Genomic DNA, 27513 nt, shown 5'->3' with positions numbered 1-27513 from the left:
CAGTATATCTGTTTTATATTGTTATTAATCGTGGGAAATTACTAAGTGTAGGGTGTTAAACACCGTTCTGAGACATTTAATAGCCTGGCACACAGCAGCAAAATTTACATAATGTGGGCTACAAAGAATGAATCGCAGATGAATTAGTCTATTAGTACACAAGGCGACAATGAAACAGAACGGCCCGAAACGGCAAGTTTGCAGTTCGTAGTTCAAACTTTGATGCTTCAAATTGGTTATTCATGGAGGTTCACTGTTCAGCTATGTCACGTAATCCAATTTTATGTCCTTCCGTTTTTTGAGTAGCGGATTTCGCCGCACAAGCCTGGACAGGCACCAACACGACCTCTCAGCCTGGTCTGTCTGTCTGTATCTTGTTTTACGGTTCTCAGCCTGGTGAAAGTACGCGGTCTCTTTAAGCGTGAAGCGCTGAGAAAGCAGGCTCCTGATTGGCCGAGAGCCTGCGCGTGCGCATTCGGGGGGACGCCGTTCTCGCCAGGGAAACGGGGAAGAGCAACACAAGCGGTGGGATCTTTGAGCTGACAGGGATCGAGGTAGCACCGTACACCGTACACCGACACCCTGGCAGTTCTGGATCCAGAATGCCCGTGAAATTCAAGGTAAGACCTCCCGCTCTTGTATGTTGGGGATTTAACTATGCTGGCAGAGGCGGGTGTCGCCTCGGGCCAGACCCCAGGCCCTGCTGTTTGTTTTCCATCCCAAACGGTGCCCAGCTTTCCAGACACCCTGCACCGTAACGGCATTTATATGTCAGCACCGACACTCGGACGTAGCTTTGCTCTGAAGATGTTCATGAAGTGACCAACAGAATTTGTTATTCTCTTTAACACACGAACTCTGCCAGAGTTTGCACACCAAATCTTAGACTCTTGGGGGGATCCCACATATTTTAAAAGGGGTTATGGACGTCACATCATAATCAGGGTAAAAATAAAAATCGGTGTGGTTTCTACTTCACATATAATCCTGCAAAGCCATGCTTTAGTAGATGAATATTACAGTATGACTTCCCAGGATTATACTAAAGCCTGGAAAAGATTGAATCCAGCTACCGCAGCGTAAGACCTATATTTACATTCACCATCTGGCGTTGCATACGGTCTGATGATAATTTTTAATTGATGTTTTGTCCCAAAGGAGATTGTTGTAACAAGTTATACTCAAATATTTCACTTGTAAATTATACTTTATTAAATGCTTAAGACTGGAAGATGGAAAAAGTATCAGATGCAAAGCAGCATTTGTTATTGATATGTTTGCAGACAAATATAATCCAATAAGCCATATGTTCCTACTTTAAATCTGAGATCAAGATTATGAACAGATCAGTTTTATAGAGGGCTCAGGATGTTTTTCTGTAGAAGAGGAAGGAAATTGGCACGTGTAAAAGCACCTTCATCAGAAGACAGTTCACAAGGCAACAGAGAGAATAGTGAGTGGTAAAGCAGTGGATTCAGATTGTCAAATGGACTCTGACAATGCTGCACAATTGACTGATGAACAAGGTTAGAGAATGTAGAATCACAGGCATATTGTAGAATGAATTCTTTATTGGTTTCAGGACAGAAAGAAGAGTAGAAGTAAAGGTGTCTAGTTGTTTGTGAGCAAGGTGAATATGGCAGTTACCAAACTAAATTAAAATTTAGTACAACTATCTGGTACGTTATTCACCTAAATCATAGAATGCAATGCTTGAGGAAATGGAGAGATAAAGAGAGTATATCAGAAACACAGTGTTCTGGTGGAAAGATTAGGGATGCATTTCCTTGAGAGGAGCTACAAGTGGTAGGGAATCAGAAAGGCACACATTAGTGTGGGTGGGAATCCAAAATTGTCTCTCTTGAAAGCAAAGGCGATGCATCTCTCCGGGTGGTGGGATCTCTCAGAGAAGTATGTTCTTTGTGGGTTGAAAGTAAATTACAATTGCAGAGGACCCAGCTTTCACAAAGCAGGTGCAATAGCTTTAAAAAACCGTGACAAGTGTCATGCTACAAACCATAGGAATATACCCAACCCCAGGTTGCAATCCTGTTCTCCTGTGTCAGGCCAACATTTATTCTTTAATTAACTCCATAAAAAAATATAGGTGATTCTTATAAGTGAAAATTGCTGTCGTACCATGTACTAATAATAACTCTGTTTTAAAAGTAATTCCTTGACTATGAAGCATTACTTTCTGATATCTTGCACAAATATTTGACAGAATTCCAACTCTTGCTGATGTTTGATCCTTCTATTAAACTTTATGTTGTCTATTTACTCCTTTTAGGGTTTAAGTGAATACAAACGTAACTTCAGTTGGAACGAATCCAAGAGATCACGCTCTAGTAGTCCTGTTTCTAAGCAGAAAATACCATGGGCAGGTCTCCCTTCAGAACTGCTTGGTAAGACTTTAATAGGACAGGTTTCCTCAAGGACCACTTTAGTTTAGTTGTTTACTTTGTGTGCAAACCTCAGCATCCAAACTGTGATATTAACGAAGTTCAGCAAGTTGATGTAATGGCTCTAATAATCCTCCCAATCTTTCACTCTGCAGTGCTGCAGCTTGCTTTGAAAAAGCTTTCAGTGGGGTAGACCTAGTTTGCAGCATGTATGGAAATTGTGCAACCAACACCACTCTCGCTCTTATGACCCCAGCCTTTTTCATTGAGCTGAAGTGTGCAGATGACACTTGTGAATGTGCAGGTTGAAGGCCAAGGCTAATATGCAGTAAAGTGTATGAGAAAATAGACATTACATTTTGTGATGGAGTACTATACACTCCACACACACCCTTGTCATTCTGCTGTCATTGCACTGAGTGTGTGCGCTTTAGTGTCTTCCCCTGTATATTCTCATAATGGCTGATGCGCTCAGGTTGGTTTTATGATGGCTTTCCTGCCATACACCGCAGAATATTCCATTTCTTTAGTAATGGGGATGTGTAAATGTGTATATGTTGTTTGTATACTCTACTTAAGGTTGATACTTCTTTTTATTTTGAAATATGATTGTACCTGCATTGTGGGGTGCATCATATTCTAATTCAGGTGTAGTCTTAGGTTAACCCTGTAGGTAATTAAATATAGTATGTCCTGCTGCCTAATAATTGGGGCTCAGTGGGAGATAGTGATCAGGACTGCCAGGCATTTACCCTGGACAAAGTATGGAACTAATATTGAGTTTTCTGGTGGATATCTTTTTGTAAATATTGACAGTATGTTTGATTTTTTGATGCATCCAATAAACATCCTTGCACTAAAGTGCTAAGCGACTCCAGCTATTTTTCCTTTGGTCAAAACCCACATGACTAACACATTTTATACCTGTAAAGCAAAAGTTCTTTAATAACTTTTCTCTCACACTATGCAACTCTGTTCTCATACAAAAATCTTGGAACATTTCACATTTAAGACCGTAAGATATAGGAGCAGAATTAGGCCATTTGACCCATCGAGTCTGCTGTGCCATTTCATCATGGCTGATTCTCTCAGCCCTATCTCCTGCCTTCTCCCCATATCCCTTCATGCTCTGACCAATCAGGAATCTATCAAGCTCTGCCTTAAATATACATGAAGACTTGGTCTCCACAGCTGCCTGTGGCACAGAATTCCACAGATTCACCATTCTCTGGCTAAAGAAATTCCTCCTGATCTCCATTCTAAAAGGATGCCCCTCTATTCTGAGGCTGTGTCCTCTGCCTGTAGACTCTACCATCATAGGAAACATCCTCTCTACATCCACTCTTTAAAGGCCTTTCACCGTTCAATAGGTTTCAATTAGGTCACCCCTCATTCTTCTGAATTCTAGTGAATCCAGGCCCAGAGCCAATAAATGTACTTCATATTACTAAGCCATTCAATTCTGGAATCACTTTCGTGAACCCCCTTTCAACCCTCTCCAGTTTCAGCTCATCTTTTCTAAGATAAGAGGCCCAAAACTGCTCACAATACTACAAGTGAGGCCTCACCAGTACTTTATAAAGTCTCAGCATTACATCATTACATTTCTTGGAAGTCGGTATTAATAATGTAATTCACCTTTGCCTTCAGTGTGACAGTGCAATCGTTGTACATTTTAGGAAAGGGGTATTTGAAGAACAGGTTTTTTAAATCTATCACAAAGGGTGTGATGATCAGTAGTGTTTGCTGTCTTTAACGATTATGCAACATAGACTTACGGCAGGCAGAGAGACACTACCAACGCACTCCCTGTAACATCTTGCAAATCAGCAGGCAAGAGAAACCAACCGATTTAACAGCTTGTCCTAGGCTACTGTTGCCAATGCTGAGGACTCATAAGACAACTCTTTGCATGACTTAACACCAGAATTCCAAAGCAGGCACTCTATTGCAAGGTAGCTGTTGTGAGACATTACAAGATGAGTAAGAGATAACTAAAAACAAAGATGTTCTTAAAGCTTCCATTAAAGTCATGGGTATCCCTGGCCCATAAGTATTCAAAATGGAGAGGCTGTATTTGGGCTGTAAGGATCATGAATCTACTTTTGGGAGCCAAAGGAACGTACACCTCTCAGACAACTCAACTGCTTGTTTAGTCAATCATCACCTGCATCATCTGTGCCAGAAAATGCAGACTCATATTGGACTCATCAGTCACTACAACCCACAAAACTAAGATGGAATCAAATCATCCAGAGTCCTAAAAGGACTGACTAAGAAGTACCAAATAAATTCAAAACGGTCATCTTTGGTTATATTGTGCTGAAAACCGAAATAATGTTGGAAGTACTCATCAGATTGAATGGTTTCAGTAGATAATGAAATTGCTGGTGTTGCAATTTCAAAGATATTCTCTCTAGTTTTAGTCTCCCTAAATAAACAATAGGTTTCTGGTGAGAGGTCAAAGTCAAAAGTCAAAGAAAAAATTATTATCAGAGTACATACATGTCTCCACATTCAACTCTGAGATTCTTTTTCCTGTGGGCGTACTTGGCAAATGTATAGAATAGTAACTGTAAACAGAATCATTGAACAGCAACTATGCAAATATAAATAAACAGCAATAAATAGCAAGAGCATGAAAGAACAAGATAAAGAGTTCTTAAAGTGAGACCATCAGTTGTGGGAACGCTAGAAATAGAATGAGTACAGTTATCTCCTTTTCTTCAGGAGCCTGATGGTTGAGGGTAGTAATTGTTCATGAACCTGGTGGTGTGAGTCCTGAGGCACATGTACCTTCTATCTGATCGAGGAGCAAGAAAAAAGCATGGCTTGGGTGGTGAGGATCTTTGATAATGGATGCTGTTTTTCTATGGCAACGTTATATGTAGATATGCTGAATGGTTGGGAGGGCTTTACCCGTGATGTACTGGGCCGAAACCACGATTTTCTGCTCCAAGGCATTGATGTTTCCATGCCAGGCCAGATCAGTACACTTCCCACCACGCATCTTTTGAAGTTTGCTAAGGTTTTTGATGAGATGCCGAATCTCCGCAGACTCCTGAGGAAGTAGAGGTGCTGTCATGAAAGATTTAAAAGGAACCTGAGGGGCAACTTCTTTACACAGTGGATGGTACATATATGAATGAGCTGCCAGAGCAAGTGCTTGAAGCAGATACAATAATAATATTCAAAAGACGTGGGTAGGAGGCATACAGAGGAATATGAGCCAAATGCAGGTCAATGGGTCTAGTTTAGTAGGCACCATGCCCAACATGGATGTGTTTGGCCAAAGGTTTTCATGCCATATTACTCTATGATTCTAGTTTATTTATCTTTTTATCTTAGTATCTTTATTTTTCATAATTCTTGTAAAGAACTCTTACATTGATGGTGAGCCAAAATTCAAGGGCATTCCAAACTATGAAGAAGCATACAGGAGTAAGCAGATGGATCACCACTGTGGACAGGTAAATGGAAGGTGCGGATCATTCTACAGTATAGGGAAACAGCTGAAGACAGAAAGGTCACATTAATGCCAAATGGGATAACTGACCTTAAAATATTGCAATGTCTAAGATTCATCATAAGTTTTATAAAGCCTGTTAATTTGATCACAGTAGAATACTGCATACTATTATGAGTGTACTATCTTTGGAAGGATATTAGAGATTTGGACAGGGTAGCAACGCTTTTTAGTGAAAGGATAGGAAAAGTTGCTGCCTTCCCATTTTCTTATCCATAGACATTAGAAAAGGGGGAGAACATTTTACAATTGTACACTAACCACAATTGAGATGAATTTTCTGAGGTACTTTGTGAAGGCATTATGAGATATATGGATGCTGATGCAAAGAAAGTTGTATTAACAGGGATCATCAGCAACTTGGTGAGAGATATGGCGGGAATAGGTTGTAGGAGTTGATAGTAGTTTTGACCACAAATGTTTCTTGAAATATGCAAATCATTGATATACTGTTATAGTGAGGGATAATCTATAGCATGAAGTAAACTATTTACTATAAAAAAGATTTTGAATATCTTTTTTATTTGTATTTCAGGAAATACTAGGGAACCAAACTTCACCTCAAAGAAACGAGTGCCATATTATAGTCCTCAAGTTTCACAATCTTTTCATTGGAATGGGAGTAGTAATTCAAGAAGTACATTTCATAAAACAATACCAAATGTGAAATTGCAATCTTCTGAATTCAATGGACAAGCAATTGAGAAGAGTCAAGAGAACCAGAAAGAACGTGAAACACCTGATGACGCTCGAAAGCCTAAAGTTCCAAGATCACGGTCTGCAGACTGCCATTTGCACTCAGTATCTGAGCCAGTTGTTGTCAAAGATAAGGAATTGGCTGTAGAGGTACACAAAGCAAAGGACAACAATATATCTTGTAAGAAGGAAGTTGCAGATAAAGCGGTTGGTAATGATGTAAGTAGGATCAGTGATTATTGAGCTGATTTATTAATTCCTTTTAGTCCCCTTTCGCAAAATATAATAAGATATAACAAAATTCTGTATTTGCAATCGTATTTTGGTTCTTTTGATAATTTTCAAAGGCAACTTTCATTTTAAGAACATTTTGCCCTTTTTAACGTGACAATTTGTTATACTTCTATGTTACTACATCTTTATTTATTACATGATAAAATGATGAGCATAATGAATCATAAACACAGAAATCCAGAGCAACACATGCAAAATGCTGGAGGAACTCAGCAGCTCAGAAGTGAGTGAACAGTTAATGTTGCAGTCCGAGACCCTTCATCAGGTCTGGTCAATCATACCTTTTGTAAAACATTTAGTTGAGTTTCTGAATGCATTTACTAATGAGAACAGATCATTAAAATGATTTTAAGCACACAAATTTTGAATAAAGAATATTTGGTTAACAGTTCGTTAAATTCACGTTGAGTTGTCTTTCAACCATACATGAATACCCATAAATACAACGAAATGTAACAGTGTTCCTCTGGGGTCAAGGTACAAAACATAGCACCAAGTGTCATACACAGTACAAAGCACATATAGCACATATAGGATGGCAATAAACATATATTCAGTCACACAAAAAAATATATCGCCCAAGTCCCTGAATGACATGTCCTGCAGATTGATGGCACATGAGTGTTGTCAGCAACAAGAACCAAATCTCAGCAGTCTTCAGAGAATATGCTCTCACACATCCGGCTTGTCTAACACTGAGCGAACACTGGAGAGCAGCACTGCTGGATGGGACCTGTCGCCAATCCAGCATGGACACCATGTCGCACTGCCTCTGGCGTCTTCCCCCTGGCCTGCTGCAACAGTTAGTCCATGGCATGAGGGCTAGTCCTCGCTACGACCCAGGCCACGCAGCTCCCCTGCTGTCGGTCTCACCAGTAAACCAGTGAACCACACTTTTAGTATTTTATATTACTGATGTCCAATAGGATCGTGCGATAGCAAGAAAAACTTCTAAGACAATGACCCACTGTTAGATTGCACACCGTCTTTGCATACCGACTCCAATGACTTTCTGTAATAGGCAGCATTGTGGTCCGCATCAGGTCGAGCTCCTCCGCCAAGGAGCAACTCACTGACAGGGTTTACCTGCAGTACTTGCAGTTCTTACTATCCAGCATTGTCTTGGAATCATAAACAACATGTTTTAAAAAAAAGAGATAAATACGCCTTCGGTGGGCCCCAAAGAGTCTGCTGTGTCCGAGTGTGCTGCTATCATACCGGAAGATACTTTTTAAAACTTTTGCAATGTAGTTATAGAAATTATTTAGAATAATATCAGAACAAATGTTACAAGTGGGGAACTTTCTTACTGTTGCTCTTATTTCTCACCTAAAGTAAAAATACTTTTAAAACAGAAAGGGCAAGATTATCAAAGCTGATGAAAAGCTTTAATAATCTGGTAGTGTCTGGAAATGCTGTAATTTTTTAAAATTGAAAGTGATATAAATAATTTAATCAAAAATGTAAATGATTTAGTGTTTCATTCATTGTATTGTAGCTATTCATCTTCATTAGAAATAGTTGAGCTCAAGTTGGTTCAAAATAGTTCCGGAGAGTTATCAGAAGCTCATATTGCATCATATGCCATGATCAAGTATAGTTAATAAAACCTCAAAATTAAGAATCAAGAATCATAGAATTATACTGAATAGGCTCAATTTGCCTTTGCTGACTAAAATTCCCATTCAAGTTGGTCCCATTATCTTCTAAAGATTTCCAAGCCTTGTATCTGTCCGATTTGTCTCTTAATTTGTTATTGTACCTGCCTCAACCACTTCCTCTGGAATGCCTGACAAAATACTCGCTGCCTTGTTGCTCACACTGGGGCAGAAATCTCACAGCTCTTGACACTCATGCAAGAAGATGCTCATGTTTCTCCAGAAAATTCAGCACTATATATACATCTTTTGGGGCCATTGTTTTAATGAACCTTTGGGAAGTGGTAAACCCACATTAATTCAAGCATAAAGTTAATGAATGATCAACGAACTTGAAAATGTGAGAATATATGGTTGATTTTCATAGATGATGATGATTCACTTTTCATCTACTTTCAACCATTATACCTTTCCTGGTTCTTACTCTTCTATTTCTCATTCTGTCAATTTTCCCCTGGCATTCTTTTTTTCTTAACTTCAGTCCTTTCTCTCCCAATTATTTCTCAATGCTTACAAACTTATACACAATTATATATGTTGTGTATTTAATATTCTTATAATATTTTAATTTGTAATTTGATTAAGTATTCTTGTTTGTTTAAATAATTAATTATGGGTTTTATGTAAAACACATTAATTGCATACATCATCACTACCACGTGATACATGCGCGCCTTGCTTAAAGTAAAGATGACGTTAGGAAGGAATGGGTACTTATGTAGCTTAATGTCAAGACAACAGTGATGTAAAATTTTATTTAAATAACAAGGTAATTTTAACCTCTTTTAGTTTAAGGAATGAGAATACAATTACTGTATAAGGAAACAATAAGTTTTTAGATTAGATTATGAGAACACTCAGTCTTTTATTGTCATTTAGAAATACATACATGCACTAAGAAATATCTGGAGTGATATCACAGAAAACAGGACAACCCAAAGACTAACACTGACAGAACCACATAATTATAACATATAGTTACAGCAGTGCAAAGCAATACCATAATTTGATGAAGAACAAACCATGGGCACGGTAAATAAAGTCTCAAAAGTTCCCGAGTCGATCGACTCCCGAGTCCCCGATAGCAGGCGGCAAAAGGGAGAAACTCCCTGCCATAAACCTCCAGGCACCGTCAACTTGCCGATGCCTTGGAAGCAGCCGACCACAGCCGACACTGAGTCCGTCCGTCCAAAAACTTAGAGCTTCCAACCAGTCCCTCTGATACAGCCTCCTGAGTGCCATCCTCTGCCGAGTGCCTTCGACCTAGCCCCAACCGCTGAAACAAGCAAAGCCGAGGATTCGGGGCCTTCAGCTCCGGAGATTCCGGTTACCACACAGTAGCAGCGGCAGCGAAGCGGGCATTTCAGAAGTTTTCCAGATGTTCCTCCGTACTCTCACGTACGTCTCCATCAAATCAGAATTGTGCACGGTCCCCTACTCGACAGATTACGGATATCATTCACCGGAGAGGCCGCGCGCACTGCTGTTGCGCCACCATCTTCTCCTCCTCCTTTTGGTTTGCTATCTGTAGTGCATTTTGTGCAGTAATTCAGTTTTCCACTTCATACTGTACTGTCAATATTAAGATGTGATTCTGTTTTGTTGTTTATAGGTTAGCTATGCACTCCTTAAAAAGTCAGGATTGAAGTCTGCACCACGGAGGAGTTTAGGGAGAAGCTCTGAGTACCAACGGCAATTTGCTTGGAAAAATCAAATACCTAGTTCTCCATTACTGGCTGCAGAACAGGTAATCTTCCCCCTTGCTAGGTATGTAATTCAACAGTCTACTAAGGAAATATCCTGTTGACGATTTCAGTCATCTAAAAAGATTGCTTAATTTAACCTGGTCCGATAAAGATGTTTATTTAACAGTTGTGTTCGTTTAAAAAAATTGGTTTGTTGTTTTTCCAGTATCATTTAATTTTACCTTCCACTTTTTAACAAACCTGGAATCAGTTTCCCAGTTGAGTTGTTGGTAAAATTAGGTGTTTAGACCATAAGATATAGGAGTAGAAGTAGGTCATTCAGCCCATCAAGTCTGCTCCGCCATTCAGTCATGGGCTGATCTAATTCTTCCAGTCATCCCCACTGCCCTGCCTTCTCCCTATAACCTTTGATGCCCTGGCTAATCAAAAACCTATCTATCTCTGCCTTAAATGCACCCAGTGACTTGCCTCCACAGCTGCTCGTGGCAACAAATTTCACAGATTTACCAACCCCTGACTAAAGTAATTTCTCCACATCTCTGTTCTAAATGGACATCCTTCAACCCTGAAGTCATGCCCTCGTGTCCTAGATTCCCCTACCATGGGAAATAACTGCCATATCTAATCTGTTCAGGCCTTTTAACATTCGGAATGTTTCTGTGAGATCCTCCCTCATTCTCCTGAACTCCAAGGAATACAGCCCAAGAGCTGCCAGATGTTCCTTATACAGTAGCCCTTTCATTTCTGGAATCATTCTCGTGCATCTTCTCTGGATCCTCTCCAATGTCAGTATATCCTTTCTAAAATAAGGAGCCCAAAACTGCACACAATACTCCAACTGTGGTCTCACGAGTGCCTTATACAGCCTCAGTATCACATCCCTACTCTTATATTCTGTACCTCTAGAAATGAATGCCAATATTGCATTTGCCTTCTTCACCACCGACTCAACCTGGAGGTTAACCTTTAGGGTATCCTGCACAAGGACTCCCAAGTCCCTTTGCATCTCTGCATTTTGAATTCTTCCCCCATCTAAATAACTGTCTGCCCGTTTATTTCTTCCACCAAAGTGCATGACCATACACTTTTCAACATTGTATTTCATTTGCCACTTCTTTGCCCATTCCCCTAAACTATCTAAGTCTCTCTGCAGGCTCTCTGTTTCCTCAACACTACCCGCTCCTCCACCTATCTTTGTATCATTGGCAAGTTTAGCCATAAATCCATTAATCCCATAGGCCAAATCATTGACATACATCGTAAAAAGCAGTGGTCTCAACACTGACCCCTGTGGAAGTCTACTGGTAACCGGCAGCTAACCAGAATAGGATCCTTTTATTCCCACTCTCTGTTTTCTGCCGATCAGTCAATGCTCCACCCATGCTAGTAACTCCCCTGTAATTCCATGGGCTCTTACCTTGCTAAGCAGCCTCATGTGTGGCACCTTGTCAAAGGCCTTCTGAAAATCCAAGTACACCACATCTACTGCATCTCCTCTGTCTACACTGCTTGTAATTTCCTCAAAAAATTGCAGTAGGTTAATCAGGCACAATTTTCCTTTCAGGAAACCATGCTGGCTTTGGCCTATCTTGTCATGTACCTCCAGGTATTCCGTAATCTCATCCCTAACAATCGATTCCAACGACTTCCCAACCACTGATGTCTGGCTAACAGGTCTATAATTGCCTTTCTGCTGCCTCCCACCCTTCTTAAATAGCGGAGTAACATTTATGATGAGTTTCTTATGTAAAAATGAAATCTAGGAACTGTGCCAATTCAGGCCAAGTGGGGATGCCTGATGATCTTTGTAAGATATATTATATAACCATAAGAGGTTCTGCAGCTGTAGGAAGTGCAGAGCAGCACACAGAATGCTGGAGGAGCTATGCATTATATGCCAAATTCTTGACAGAATAGCTTTACTTACATAGATTTAGGGAATGTTGCTTATGAACTGCAACAACAGGTTGTTTTGTATAGCATATTTCATAAAAGAAAACATTCAAAGTGCCTTACAAGAATATAGACAAAGGTTATAACTTATTGACAAATACTAGCCCATGATCAAGATAATGAAAGCAGAGGTGCTATTGGTTTTTAAGCAGGATCCCAGGATGAAAGGGTGCCATGCTTTATGGATTGCAATGTCTGAACAGTTAAAATGATGGTCACCAATGGTGAAGCAAAGGGAGTACTAATGCACAAGGGACCAGAGTTGAAGAGGTTAATAGGTAAAATTAAACTTCAGAAGTCGAATGTCACATGTAACTGTTTCTTTTTCTTTGCATCTTGCACTTGTGACTGAAGAGATTACAGATAGGAGCAGGTAGTGGTTAAAGCCATGGAGAGACTTTTATATGGAAATTTAAAATTTAAGGCTTTGGTGGAATTTAGGAATGATTAGTGATTGGATCTCATGGGTGCAAGTTGGGATATAGCAGCAGATTATTGTCTGATTTAGAGCTTCGTGAAGGAGAGTGTGACTATAAGAGAATCTGAATTGTCCAACAGAGAGGTCACAAAAGTCAGCATGAGTGTTTCTATAGCAGGTAGGATGAGGCAGAGAAGTGGAGATGGGTTATTATAGAGGGGAAGCTGGCATATTTTGTGATTGAAGAAGTAGTAGCAAAATGGTAGAGAGTTTCAGATGCAAATGTGGTGTTGCAAGGATGGAAGGAGATAGATTAACAAGGGATACAAACAGACTCAGACCATGACCGAGATACGGAAAACAGAAGTCCTGTGAGATAGATAGTATAGTGAAGGGGTTAATTATGAATAATGAGGCGTCCTTGCATTCAAATGATCTTTTTCCCCTCGATGTTGTCAGAGGATGGTGTCAGAGCAAGGTTTAATTGATGCATTTTGTGGATTGTGGACTCTAATTCACGTATGATGTGTTTCTAGTTTTTCTGATCGCTTCTATTTTTGTTGCTTAGTTGGGTGAATTTGAATCAGGATGGCCTGCAGATAATGAACAGTGAGCTGAACTGAATATGCCTTTTGATTTAGTGTTTTATATTCTGTGTTTTTGCTCCTTTTTTGCCATTTGCGATTTGTTGTATTTTTATGAGGGGGAAGGGTTGATTTTTTTTCTTTGAAGAGGTTGCATGGTTCTTCTTTGTTTTGTGACTGTCTGTGGGAAGATGAAACTCAGATTTATGTAATGCATTCATACTTTGATAACAAATATATTTTGAACCTTGAATTTATGCAGCAAGTTTAAAGCTGGGGCAGAGATAGCAATGTTGTTAAGCAAATTTAATTGTAAAGGTGGATAGAATCGTTAGGGATGAGGAGTCAGTGAAACACAGATACTTATGGAGGCGTTGATTGAAAATATTTGGTGAGAACTTTGTAGAAAGTTAAGAATGAGGATCTTATGACTTTTTTCAGTGCCTTTGGAGTAGTTAGGAGTATTTTCACTTCAGTTTGAAACAAATATACAAATCTCAGTTTGATGGACTCTTGCCACATGGGATACAGTGGTGAAGAGATTTAAGGATCCTGATTCATTTGATGAAAGAGAAAATGTGTTATCATCTAAATGAACAACACAATTAAATTGATGCACTAACAACCTGGCTTTCTTTCAGATCAAATGAAACAAATACTTTTGATAATGTTTCAACAATATTTGAATTAGATATAAATTAATATCCCAAAATTGGATAGTTGAGCAAGTGTATGTTGTCACATTCTAGATTATTTACACCAAAAATCCGGATATTCCTCCACTTCAAAAGGGTAAGATGACCACCGAAACAGAATATTCAAGTCAGTTTAAAGGTATGCAACCACCTAAAGGACCACGCTTGCGTAAAGATTTTGAAGAAGAAGCTTTAGCATTCGAACTGGGAAGCCTTTCTCCACGGAAGGTAATTGTATATTACTCATAATAGCGATAAATACTATCCTCTGTAGTATCCAAGACATCTTCAAGGAGCGGTGTCTCAAAGGCAGCATCCATCATTAAGGACAGTCACCTCCCAGGACATGCTCTTTTCTTACTGTTACCATCAGGTAGGAGGTACAGAAGCCTGAAGGCACACACTCAGTGATTCAGGAACAGCTTCTTCCCCTCTGTCATCTGATTCCTAAATAGACATTGAACTTGTGAACACTACCCCACTTTTATTTTTATTTCTGTTTTTGCACTACTTATTTTAATGTAACTATTTAATATACACAGATACTTACTGTAATTCTTTTTTTCTCTATGTTTATCATGTATTTCACTGTACTGCTGCTACAAAGTTAACAAATTTCATGACCTATGCTGGTGATATTAAACCTAATTCTGATTCTGAAATTATTTGTAATCTACTGAAAGCTTCTCAGCATTTATTTTTTTCACTGTTATGCTTTTGCTGCCCTTCTCCAGCTAGAAACATTGACAGGGAATGTCGCTCTGTAACTGATGTGCAGACATATTTTATTGACAACAGGATAGATTAGAAATGAAAACTGACAATGCTGGAAACACTGAGCAGGTTGGGCAGCATCTGTGGAGAAAGAAGCAGAGTTATTTTTCAAGACAAAAGACCCTTCCTATTTAAAAAAAGATCATTTGCAGAAAAACAGAGGTAATGTTTCAGGTTGCTGACTGTTCATCTAAACCAGATCAGGTAGATTAATTCAAAATAGATAAGGAATTCATGATTACAAATAATTGCATTCCTTGGTACAGTGTGTTAAACATACAAAGTTGTGAATTAGGGGCAGGAATGGAACCTTTGAACCTACTCCACCATTCAGTTTGATCATGGCGATTGGAGTGCAATCCCAAATACAGCTTCCTGTCCACCTTTCCTAGCCTGCATATCAGGTATCTTTCTCCCTCTGGCTTAAATATTCAAAGATTCTGTTTCCACCACAAGGGAGAATTCCGAAGACTCGTGACTTTTATGTCTGTTTTTAATAGGTGACAAGAGAAGCAATCCACATAATTATATACTCTCCACTGAGAGGAAACATCCTTTCCATGTTCATCCTGTAAATTCTGTTCAGGCTGTTGCCTCTTTTAATCTTCTGTGTTTCAGCAGATAAAGACTTAACCTGTCAAGCATTTTCTCATAAGACAACTTGTTATCCTAGGCATCTGTCTAACAAACATTCTTTGAATTGCTAATGCAATGACATCCATTTTTTAAAAGCCAAAGACTGTGCACAGTGTGGCTTTAACAAAATCCTACATGAAGCATAACCTCTATTTAACATTCATTTTTCCTAGCAACAGGCAAAAATTTTCTGCTGATTTGCTCATTTTTTTTGCTGTTCCTTTATATGAGTTGTTTTTTTTTGAAATCAAGAACTATGTTATCAGTATCTACATAAAATGTGGAACCAATATGATTTAACACTCTGGTATCTATTCATGAAAAGAACATCAACTATTGAATAGGTTTGGATTGTATAATTAATGGGTCAAGATATTTCTGACATGGGCCAACTAAGTGCTCTAATCAGCTGTCACCAGCCCAAGATTGGACTTGTTTGATCTGGATATGAAAGGCCCCTTTTGCTGACCCAGAGTGTCCCAACCTCTGAGTGGTGTTGGAGCCTCAAACAGCACAGTTGAGAGTCCTATCCTGATACCCCTTGAAAACCTTGGCACTTGTAGAGACTGTCACCCCCTTAACCCAGCAAAGGATATAGAAGCTAATTTCCCCAGTATAAATGCTGGAGAATCTCAGCACACTATAGAGCTAATACAATGATAGAATAATTGCAAACTATGACTCCTGCTCCTACTGAGTAAGCCTGGGACTTTTTGTTTTTAAATACAAAAGGATATCCCGGAAGTTATGACACTTGCCAACAATGCAGGTCGATATTCTTTTCCTTGTTTATTCTTCAAACACAAACTCCACTCCCACTGGAATCCTGTTTTCATGGCTTCCTATTCTCTCCCCAAAAAATAATATTTTGTATGAAAATAAAGGTGAGTATTGTATATAAGAAAGAAACGGAAGTTTATTTTCTACAATGTTGCCTAAAAAGAAAATGAGCAAATTCTTTGTTGCCTGCATCTGATTGAGTTTTCATGTATTTAGAATAATAATTTGAGATCTTTGCTTCCTAAGTTGACAGGGTCCACTTCTAGAGAACAGAGTCAAGAAACAGAGACACAGGGCAAACAGTTTCAAAATGAACAGAAATCACAAAAACCTGTTTACTCATACAAAGGACTTAGGTACATAATATTTATATTTAAAAATACTATGTGCAACTCTAAAAAAATGATTTATAACATTCATTGCTGTAAGATATAATTAACTCTATTTTGGTGCCTTTTCCAGAAATGTTAAGTCTGAATACAAGACTAATTTTCGATCTCCTGTCCAGTATGAATATAGATCTAATGGGGTAGGTAAATAGTTACATACAGTACTTATTATATAAATGTCAGTGCATTCTTATAAGTGCAATTCCTTGTTTTTTTTATAAAGTCAGTTCGTTATGAGTAGCTTAACCTTTGCACCTAAATACATTATTGGTGATAATTTTAAATTATTTTATCTTGTGAATAAATGAATTTAAATGCACTTTTAAAGTTTTAGAGGTTCTGATTTAACTATTATTGAAAGCTTTAATCACTGTATCCTGTGATTTCCTGTGATTTCTAGTTATTTCATCACTTTTAATTTTTTATGTATATTCTTTATTGAATTTCCAAAAGTTAAGTTATACTAAGACCTACTATTCTTTAAACAGGAAACTAATACTAACCTAATTTCCCCTTGGTATGCAGAGGTAAGTTTTTTGATTACATTTGAATGATTTAGTTTTAGTTTATATGAATATACAGTATAATTAGTGGGAACATTAAAATATGCTAGGAGCTTTGTCCTAAGTTAATAAGTGTATTTTTTTGTGGATAAAAGGACAATTATATGAAAACAATCTGTTCTGATTTGAGTAAGTTTTCGACTACACTGTAATGAGCACAATCCAAGCAGAGCAAGGTTACATTCAGTAAAATATGAAAAATTTCATTAGGAGTTTGAGGAGATTTGGTAAGTCACCAAAGGTACTTGCAAGTTTATACAGATGTACCATGGAGAGCAATCTAACTCTCTGCATCTCCGTCTGGTATGGGGAGGCCATTGCACAGGATCGAAATAAATTACAGAAAGTTGTAAACTCAGTCATCTCTATCATGGGCACTAGCCTCCCCAGCATCCAGGACATCTTCAAAGTGTGATGGCTCAGAAAGGTGGCATACATCATTAAGGACCCCCATCACCTAGGACATGCTGTCTTCTCATTGCGTGGAATGGGCAGTCGGCGATGGTGGTCGATAGGGTCTTCTAACAGACTCCGGAATAGGTACATGGAGCTTAGAAAAATAGAGGACTATGGGTAATCCTAGGTAATTTCTAAGGTCAGGACATGTTCGGCACAGCATTGTGGGCCGAAGGACTTGTATTGTGCTGTAATTTTTCTATATTTTCTATGTTTCTATGCTACCATTGGCGAGGAGTTACAGGAGCCTGAAGACACACCCTCAATGATTCAGGAATAACTTCTCCCCCTTCCCCTCTGCCGTCCAATTTCTGAATGGACATTGAACCCATGAACACTACCTCACTACTTGTATTTCTCTTTTTGCACCTACTTATTTAATTTACCTTTTAAAATATATATTTACTGTAATTTACAGTTTATTATGTAGTGCAATGTACTGTTGCTGCATAACAACAAATTTTATGACATATGCCAGTGATATTGTACCTGATTTCTGCTTCTGATATTAAAAATCTCCTCTGTTCTGATGTGACAGGTGAAGGAGCTTAGAGAGAGAGCTGAAGCATATAAGAGGAGAGCACTTGGTACTCACTTCTCCCGGGATCACCTCACCCAAATTCTTTCTGAACAAAATAAGCTATGGGATGTGTCCTCAACATCTGATACCGAAGAATCAGTCAGTGATTGTATCAAAGCTCTGGACCTTGCAAGGTATAGATTAATGAGACAAATAATCCACATCGAGTTCACTAAGAGAAATATTGAAATTTATATCAACCAAATAAAAAGCATGCTTTCAGAGTTTGTGTTTAATCTGTACTTTTTGTCAACAGTTTATTAGTATCTTGTATTTTATTGTGTCCCAAAATGCGTTCATTGGCAACACTACAAATGTCTTGTTGCGTAACTATGAAAATCCTTTAAAATATTAATGTTATATATATATTTTATATATTTATGAATTTTGTGGCTTTCTTTAATGAAATACATGCCATGAGTGACATGTAAATGTTATATATTCAAGACCCACAAATCATTTCATAATACTGATAATGTGTAGAGAATATTCCCTAGCAGTGAAATATTTATTTACATTCATAGGGCCAGAGAAAGACCTAACATTTCCAGCATTCAAAAAAATCAGAGCTCTACAGAACAAAGTGCTATATTATCACCACGGGCAACTAAAAACTACAGTGAAACAGTGCAGAATGGTATTTCAGATGTTCCTACTCTACCAGTCAGCAGAAAATTGGCATGGAGTGATGAGGACGATAAGCCACACGAAACAGAACTAAGAGAAGGTGACCAAGACCAAAATTGTGAAAGTAAGGAGATGGTTGAGGGAAATGCAGAAGTGGAAGCAGTTGTGGAAAGGTAGATAGAAATTTCTATCAAATTGCAATGGAAGGGTGTGGGAGAGGGGCTGGAAAGTGAATGAGGAAGAAAAAAGTATTGTTTAAATAATGTTTAAACCTTGGAATAAAAGTTTAACAAAATTAATTTAATGCAGTCAAATTCACCTGATTTTTTTCAAATGTTTACAAATATAAAACTTCCATGTAAATGATCTTTATTTTTGTATTCATATAATAGTTATTTGAATAAATGAAAAGCTGTGTATGGAAATTTGACTTAAGATCTCAAAATTTAAAGTGGTCCTTAATCCAGTTTTTCAAAATTGAATGTAGCTGACAACTATGAACTTTGAGCAGAGTTTTTTGTTTTCATTAACTGCATGGTCTATATTATAGTGGCATTGTGTTTTTTTTTAAAGCTTTTCTTCCATAGTTATTAATTATACAATTTGGGAGAGCTGATTGTTGAAACATTTTCACGCACAAGTTCTTTTCTCAGTAATTTAAAAACTAATTGTTAGAAGAGGTGTACAATATTCAATGTGAACTTCATTAAATTTCTAGAGAAACAGTCCCTGTAAATGGACAGGATGTGGTAACAGGAAATTCAGACTCAAGTGGACAGTCTGAATTTGGATCTGATGCAGGTGGGCGACTGCCTACTCCAAAGCTGAAGGCAACTGGTGGAGTCCAACGAACTCATCATGATCTGACCACACCAGCCATTGGTACAGTCATTTATTGATGTAGTGAAAATGTCATTTTTAAACTAATGACTGTACAATCTTTATTAAGTAGCAATGCATTTAATTATATGTTCAAAAGTTGTGGAAATCTGTGTGAGTAATAAAATGACTGGCTAGCATGATGCTGAATTTAAAAATAATTTTGTACGCTACTTTAAAATGATTCTTTCTGAAGCTTGTTTTAATTTGCTTTGCTGTGGATTATATTTTGTTTATGAGCAAATTCCAGCTTGTCAATTTCTTCTTATTTATAGTTGGTGTTCCTTGCACCATGTTCAATCTCTTGCTTTCTAAACCAGCATATTATGACAAGTAACTATATTTATACTGGTTGGGACTGTCAGCATAAATTTAACTAAATCGCTCATTTATGAAGAATCAGGGGAAGTTAAAACAAAATGCAGGAAATGGTCCAAATTTATGGGAATGTGGGGAAGAGACAGAGAAGTATTTTGAAGTTCTTCAAATTTCTTCACAGGAATATTGTTGAGAATTTGGACATAATAAGGTCAGGCTAGGAGTTCTAGGAGTTGGTTCAATGTGCCCTAGAATTTTAGCTGAGCATATAAGGTCTTATGGAAGATATAATTTCTAAAATCATAAATATTTGTTGTGTTGCTGGTTTTAGGGAAGGAAGGAAGTAGAGGTGGAGGATTTAAATAGAGACAAATAACTAAATATCACCTACAAAACTCAGATAACTACATGCAGCTAATTAATTCTTCATTTTAATGATTTTAATCTACCAGGAGGTGCTGTTTTGGTTGCTCCTCGCCAAGTCAGATCACCATCACCCCATCGTAGGAAAAGTCAGCCTCCATTGGGAAAATCATATTCACATTATAAACATATTTCAGAAGCATCAGACATGAAAAAGGTACAGAATTTCTATGTGAGGCATTTGAGAGACTATGATTCTTTTGGCTTAAATAGTCTGCCGAAATTTCTGGATCTAGACACTTCTGGGCAAAGTAATCAAAGACATGTGGTGCACTAGGAGACTGTTTGGCATTGTAGTGCTACTTGTTTACTTCTCCTTTGGAGAATGGAAGATCATAATTTACAAATATCTAAGGTATTTATACCTCCATTTTATACTTACCATAACCTGCAGTCTTGTGTGAACTATGATGAGAAATTTGTATGGGCAGTACACTTATTAAAATTCCACTTATATTATGCTATTTTAAGTGTGTCATTTGAAATTTGGTAAAAGCAACGTGAAATTTTGATTAATAGGAAGTACCATCTGGTATATATGAAGTAATGGATATTCTAATTAAAAGAGGCCCAAATTAAGAATTAAATAACATTTGGGAAACATACTAATATGCATATCCATAAATTTGCTTTAAATTGGGTGGAAGTTGCTTGTATGCTATCTGTTGTGATCTATTCCAGGGGCTATTTTTTTTGAAAATAAGATGAATTCAGGATGCTCACTAATGTGTTTGTAGATAAATAGTTTTTTTTTAACATCATACCCTGGTGCTTTCCAGCAAGCGTTACTTGATTACAATCATAATTGGGAACTCCAGATGATTTCCACTTTTTCCTATTTATCCAGCTTCAGCTCTTTCTTGAGCTGAACTTAGATAACAATAGACTTGAGTTTAATCCTGTAATTTTCAGGTCTATTATGATATTACATATCCAATAAGTCATTGAGGAACGTAGTGCAACCTTTGTTTTTATAGTAAAACCTTTAAAGAAGATTTTAATAACACTTAACTATATATTATCTTTCTTTACTACTTAGACTGAATTGCTACGACATTCTCCAGCAGCTGGTGTTTTGACGCGTGATCCTATCCCTTTGAGGGAAGAATGCATGCCTGCAGATTACAGAACTCCTTTCTTTGCAAAGACCGCGTCTTCTGTTAAAACATCATTAAAGCCTCATCTTCCTTTTGATCAAAACTCTGCTTCACTTACTCCTTCGCTGTCTAGAACCTTCCCTTATCAGATACAAGGAACACTTAGACATCCAGAGTTCCAGCATAACGGTAACTTGTTCAACTCGTTATTAAGGATGGTATAAAGAGACAGCTGAAACTGGCAAATGCAGAGATTCATTGCAGAAAGAGGAAAGGCAATATACAGAAGCTGCAAATAGCATGCGCTTAGATTTCCAAAAAACTCTAGGCAGGGAGCCACTACAAAGGTTAATGGGGAAAATGAAAACCCATGGTGTAAGGGTAACATGTTGTATCATTGACTAACGAGAAACAGAAAATAAGCATAAATGGCCTCTTTTTCAATTGACAAGATGTAATGAATGCTGTTCCACAGGGACAGATAATGGGAGCTAATCTTTCACAATTTGTGTAAATGATTTGGATGGATGTACTGATGGTATGATTTTGTGCTTCCCTGGAATTTTTAGTTTGCTAGCACAACACTCCATGGGTAGCAGTTCAATTATTCATGCCCCTTAATGTTCAATTATTGATATATTGTTTACTTCTGTTGTGGCAGTGAAATTCAGTCCTTCTGTAAACATTCATAGTGAATGTGATGTGTTAGTCAAAAGTCAAAGTCAAGTTTATTGTTCTGTGTGTAAGTTATTTTCAGCCACGTACAGGCTTTAGTGAGCAGGGTCTTTCCAGTTGCTTCAACAATTTAATGGTTCAATGAAAGTAGCTGCTGTTGAACCTAGAGGTGTGGTACTCCAAGCTCCTGTGCTTCCTGGCTAATGGTTGCTCTGAGAGGATGGTGGGGTCTTTAGTGAACAACGTGGCCACCTTGTGGCAGCACCTCCTACTGATAGAGATGGATGTGCATGTGTTGGGTTTTGATGGTGTCCATGCTATGAATGGAATAAAATTTCACTGTAAAATTTCTCTTGTAAAGTTTCTAGCATTATAAGAGTACTATAATTGAAAATAATTCAATTAAGTATAAATGTGTTCTTTAAAATAAGTAATTTTGCTGGGGGTAATGGATGTTTAAAAATCTGGAGAGAACTGTGTAGTGAAATTCAATATTAAGTTCCCACTTTAATTCAATTGAAGGTAATACTGGAGGACCACGGGCCAGCCTGCTGAGGTTACAAGCAACAGATCCAGATGCTGCAGATAATGGTATTTGTATAGTTTTTTTCCAAATATAATTCAAATCTCACTTATTATATTGTTTGAGCTATATTTATTAAAGAATTTATATTTTGGCATACCAGAGCTTTTTTTGAGTTGATACTGAAGCATTTCAGTGACTCCTCACCATATTGACATAGCAAAGAAAAGCAAAGAGGTCCCAAAGAGAGAATTTAGAGCGCTAGCCAGAAAGCTGAGAAGTAGGACCTCTAGGGTAGTAATTTCTGAATTGCTACATGTCATGTGTCATTTAGGGTAGAAACAGAATAATTTGGCTGATAAATGCTTGGCTGAGAATTATCTTTATTCCAAAATTATTATATACCATTTTGTTCAGAGTGATGAAGCTTGTTCAGTTAATAAAATAACAAGTGAATTTTCAAGCAACATACACAAAATGCAAAGTGAATTTTCAATTACAGTTCATACTTTTCTTTTCAAATACAAATTTAATGAATTTAAGAAATAGCATTAGGCACTATAAATAAGATAATTATTGAATTCATTTAAAAATCACTTTAATTTTATGTAACTTATGTATCTGACAGTGAAATAAGTTGTAAAGAGATGAAGTTCTCTGAAGAGATTCCAGAGTATAGTGCTGATAAGTAGATGCAGGGTGGACAGATTGCAGTATGGATTGTATCCAATTACAGAACAGAAGTCAGTCAATCAGACCAATTGGTCAAACCCAGCCTGTGATCCATGGGAACCACCGCATACCCTTGTCCTTCATCTCATTTTTTCAGCATAACCTAACCTGGTTGAAGGTTTCTTATGTTCTGAATATAATCTCTTGTAAGACAGGTTAAATAAGTTAAATGCAGCAACACTGAGATGAAAAGTATCATCGATACTCAACATGAATTTCAAAATGGAAGTTCTTGTTTGACCAACTTCATTGATTATCATTTTGAAAAGGTGAAGAAGAAAATAGTATTACTGAAGGTTTAAATTATCTAGATTTTCAAATGTCCTTTAGTAAAATATGACAAGATATACTAATGCATAAAGTCAGAGATTATGGAGTTGGAGGACAACCAGCAGACTACAAAGCAACAAACACAAAACGCTGGAGGAACTCGGCAGACCAGGCAGCATCTATGGAAAAGAGTATACAGGTGATGATTTGGGCTGAGAACCTTCATCAAGTACCATAACCCCTGAAAGGTCTCGACCTGAAATGTTGACTGTTTATTCATTTCCGTAGATGCTGCCTGACCTTCTGAGTTCCACCAGCATTTTGTGTGTGTTGCTCTGGATTTCCAGCATCTGTAGCTTTGCTTGTGAATGGATTACAAGCTGTTTTCAGGACAGAAAGTAGAGAGAATGACTGAAGTGTATCCGTTTGCAGTGGAACAAGATAGATAGTAGTGTTCCACAATGGTCAGTGCTGAGATCACTGCTGTTCATAATTTACAGTGATAGTTTAGGATAAAATCAAAAACATGAGTGGGATAGAAGAACAAAGGGGATGAAGTAGAAATGCATAACCACTAAAAGCTGCACCATGTGTGAGCAATAACTTGAGTTAGGGTTCATTTTTAGAGAGAATTGAAAAGTGAGGAAATTACGCCAAACCTTATGAGACCTCAAACTGTTCTGATGAACAACCTTTAACCTGAAATGTCTGTTCACAGATGGTTCGTGACTAGTTTAATACTTCCAAAATTTCTAAATTTATATTGAATTAGCAGTGTATTTTAAATTTTCATTCCATTTCGGACCTTGATTAGTTCAAACTTAGAACACTGCATGCAATTCGAGGTCTGGTTGTCACATTATATAAAATATAAAAACACTGGAGAAGGTGCAGAGAATATTCACAAGGATGAACTCAGAAATGTTAAGGTATACAGAATGAAAAGCAATGAGCAAACCGGGTATCTTTTGGTGAAGGAAAGCTGACTGAAGTTCTTTTAAATTAGTTAGTATATTGGTAGATGCATTGAAGAGGAGGTTGGATATCCTTATGAACGATAAGGAAATAGAGATATTCACTGCTGGAGTTTGATGAAGAATGATAGGAAGAGCGTAAAGTCTTCACTCGAGAGTAATGAACCTTTCCAATTCTTAAACCCAGATGGCTCACTGTGGAAGCTCAATTGAGAGATTGACAGATTTCATGGCATTAAGGGAATCAAGAGAAATGGGGATAGTGCTGGAAAATTACTGTACTGAAGTAAAGTGAAAACTTTGTTTTGCATGCCGTCCACATGGATCATTTCATCATTCGACGCATTAAGAGAGTACAAGGTAAAACAATAAGGGGGTGCAGAATGAAGTACTGCAGCTACAGAGAAGGTGCAGTGCAGGTAGACAGTAAAGTGCAAGGTTATAATGAGGTGGACTGTGAGGCCAAGAGTCCATCATCGTACTAGCAACCCGTTCAACTGTCTTATAAAGTTAGCTGTCCTTAGTAGTCATGTGCTTTCTAGATTTTATATATTCTGTCCAGTGGTAGGGGAGACAAAAAACAATGTCTGCTAGGGTTTTTGATTATGCTGACTGCTTTACTGTGACGGTGAGGAGTGTAGTCAGAGTCCATGGCGGGGAGGCTAGTTTCTGTGACTTGCTGAACTGTGTCCACAACAGCACATTTGGAAAGCGGTGAAATCATCGGACAAAGTCAGCATGGATTTGTGAAAGGAAAATCATGTCTGACGAATCTCATAGAATTTTTTGAGGATGTAACTAGTAGAATGGATAGGAGAGAACCAGTGGATGTGGTATATTTGGATTTTCAAAAGGCTTTTGACAAGGTCCCACACAGGAGATTAATGTGCAAACTTAAAGCACATGATATTGGGGGTAAGGTATTGATGTGGATAGAGAATTGGTTGGCAGACAGGAAGCAAAGAGTGGGAATAAACGGGATCTTTTCAGAATGGCAGGCAGTGACTAGTGGGGTACCACAAGGCTCAGTGCTGGGACCCCAGTTGTTTACAATATATATTAATGACTTAGATGAGGGAATTAAATGCAGCATCTCCAAGTTTGTGGATGACACGAAGCTGGGCAGCAATGTCAGCCGTGAGGAGGATGCTAAGAGTACAGGAGCAGGGAGGTACTACTGCAGTTGTACAAGGCCTTGGTGAGACCACACCTGGAGTATTGCGTGCAGTTTTGGTCCCCTAATCTGAGGAAAGACATCCTTGCCATAGAGGGAGTACAAAGAAGGTTCACCAGATTGATTCCTGGGATGGCAGGACTTTCATATGATGAAAGAATGGATGAACTAGGCTTATACTCATTGGAATTTAGAAGATTGAGGGGGGATCTTATTGAAACGTATAAAATCCTAAAGGAATTGGACAGGCTAGATGCAGGAAGATTGTTCCCAATGTTGGGGATGTCCAGAACGAGGGGTCACAGTTTGAGAATAAAGGGGAAGCCTTTTAGGACCGAGATGAGGAAAAACTTCTTCACACAGAGAGTGGTGAATCTGTGGAATTCTCTGCCACAGGAAACAGTTGAGGCCAGTTCATTGGCTATATTTAAGAGGGAGTTAGATATGGCCCTTGTGGCTAAAGGGATCAGGGGGTATGGAGGGAAGGCTGGTACAGGGTTCTGAGTTGGATGATCAGCCATGATCGTACTGAATGGCGGTGCAGGCTCGAAGGGCCGAATGGCCTACTCCTGCACCTATTTTCTATGTTTCTATGTAACACTGTGCAGTCTTTTGTGGTCTCGGACAGAGAAGTTGCCATATCAAACCATGAAGCATCCAGATAGGTGGATTCAACGGTGTATCGATGAAAGTTAGTGGAAGTCAAAGGGGCCATGCCAAATTACCTTCTTTCTTCTTTTCTGACAGGACTGAAATGCCTACAATCAACACCAGAGATTCTGCAGCTGCTAGAAATCCAGAGCAACATGCACACAAAATGCTGAAGTAACTCAGCAGGTTAGGCAGCATCTATGGAAATGAATGAACAATTTATGTTTTGGGGTGTAACCCTTCAGAACTGCCTAGTAAAAACTGAAGGAATTTCTTGATTCCAACCAAAACGCAGCTTTTACTAGGTAATTCCAAAATGTGTTGACCCAAAACCTCAGCTAATTATTGATTTCTGTAGATGCTGCTTAGCATGCGGACTTCCTCCGGCATTTTGTGTGTGTTGCTCTGAATTGCCTATATCTATTTTTTTTAATCCAATATAGTTCTGAATTGTATTTATTTCTACATAATGTAACATTACTTACATCAGCATAGTATTATTAAAACTAGGACTGTGACCTTTTGTCCAAAGATCGGTCATTCATGAACTTGTGATAGTGAAGGTGTTCTAAAACTGATACAAAATTATTAAAATGTGATTCAAGCCTGGTTCATTCTCTCTTTCAGAGGATGATCGAATGTCACAAATATCTGCACGGTCAGCAGCGTCCAGTTCACTCGCCTCTCAAGTCCTTGAGCGTGCTCAAAAAAGGAGAGACAATTTCTGGGGCAAGAGCCTATGAACCTTTAGATAGTGGTTCTTATCTAGAAGGATGTGTGGGTTTTGGTAAGGTGTAAGAATTTTTTAGTCTGAAAACTATATCCTGTTCAGATTTGAATTTTAATTTTTACTTTGTGCATAATAAATCTTGCACTTCACTCTCATTTTGTTATTTTTTTAAAAAAATGTTTTATTTATAGTGTTCTGTGTGTAGATGCTGAGGACTAAAATTCAGGTGTTGATGGTTGCTAAAATTTCACAATAAAAAAGACACATTGAATTAATTTCAATTACACAGATACGGTAAAACATTACCTTTTAATGTCTGTAAAAATAGAA

At 38.0% G+C, this 27513-nt stretch overlaps 1 protein-coding gene across 3 annotated transcripts; it reads left to right on the top strand.

Annotated features, from left to right (window-relative positions):
- Positions 1 to 485: 485 nt before the first annotated feature.
- On the top strand, positions 486 to 27513 carry mdm1 (Mdm1 nuclear protein). Of its 3 annotated transcripts, XR_010019167.1 has the most exons (16): positions 486 to 620; positions 2291 to 2405; positions 6464 to 6843; positions 10189 to 10323; positions 13987 to 14160; positions 16369 to 16478; positions 16585 to 16651; positions 17000 to 17038; positions 18069 to 18244; positions 18635 to 18910; positions 19456 to 19619; positions 20387 to 20514; positions 21397 to 21643; positions 22652 to 22720; positions 24816 to 24988; positions 27081 to 27211. XR_010019167.1 is itself a non-coding variant. In XM_063057800.1 (15 exons), the coding sequence occupies exons 1-15, from the start codon at positions 603 to 605 to the stop codon at positions 27194 to 27196; spliced, it is 2214 nt and encodes a 737-aa protein (XP_062913870.1). In that variant the 5' UTR covers positions 486 to 602; the 3' UTR covers positions 27197 to 27513. The 3 variants fall into 3 exon arrangements, 2 of the variants coding, with proteins under 2 accessions (XP_062913870.1, XP_062913871.1); XM_063057800.1 differs by lacking the exon at positions 24816 to 24988 and having other exon boundaries at positions 27081 to 27513; XM_063057801.1 differs by lacking the exons at positions 486 to 620; positions 2291 to 2405; positions 24816 to 24988 and adding an exon at positions 5786 to 5883 and having other exon boundaries at positions 27081 to 27513.

This window comes from Mobula hypostoma, chromosome 9 (genome assembly GCF_963921235.1).
Source record: "Mobula hypostoma chromosome 9, sMobHyp1.1, whole genome shotgun sequence".
Taxonomy (NCBI): Eukaryota; Metazoa; Chordata; class Chondrichthyes; order Myliobatiformes; family Myliobatidae; genus Mobula; species Mobula hypostoma.
This window is presented reverse-complemented; position numbering and strand designations above follow the sequence as displayed.

Excerpts from the sequence above, each read along its gene's own strand:
- mdm1 (XM_063057800.1), top strand. Across the intron at positions 14,161-16,368 it reads GAAGCCTTTCTCCACGGAAG|TTGACAGGGTCCACTTCTAG; the intron begins GTAATTGTATAT and ends TTGCTTCCTAAG. Across the intron at positions 17,039-18,068 it reads TTTCCCCTTGGTATGCAGAG|GTGAAGGAGCTTAGAGAGAG; the intron begins GTAAGTTTTTTG and ends CTGATGTGACAG.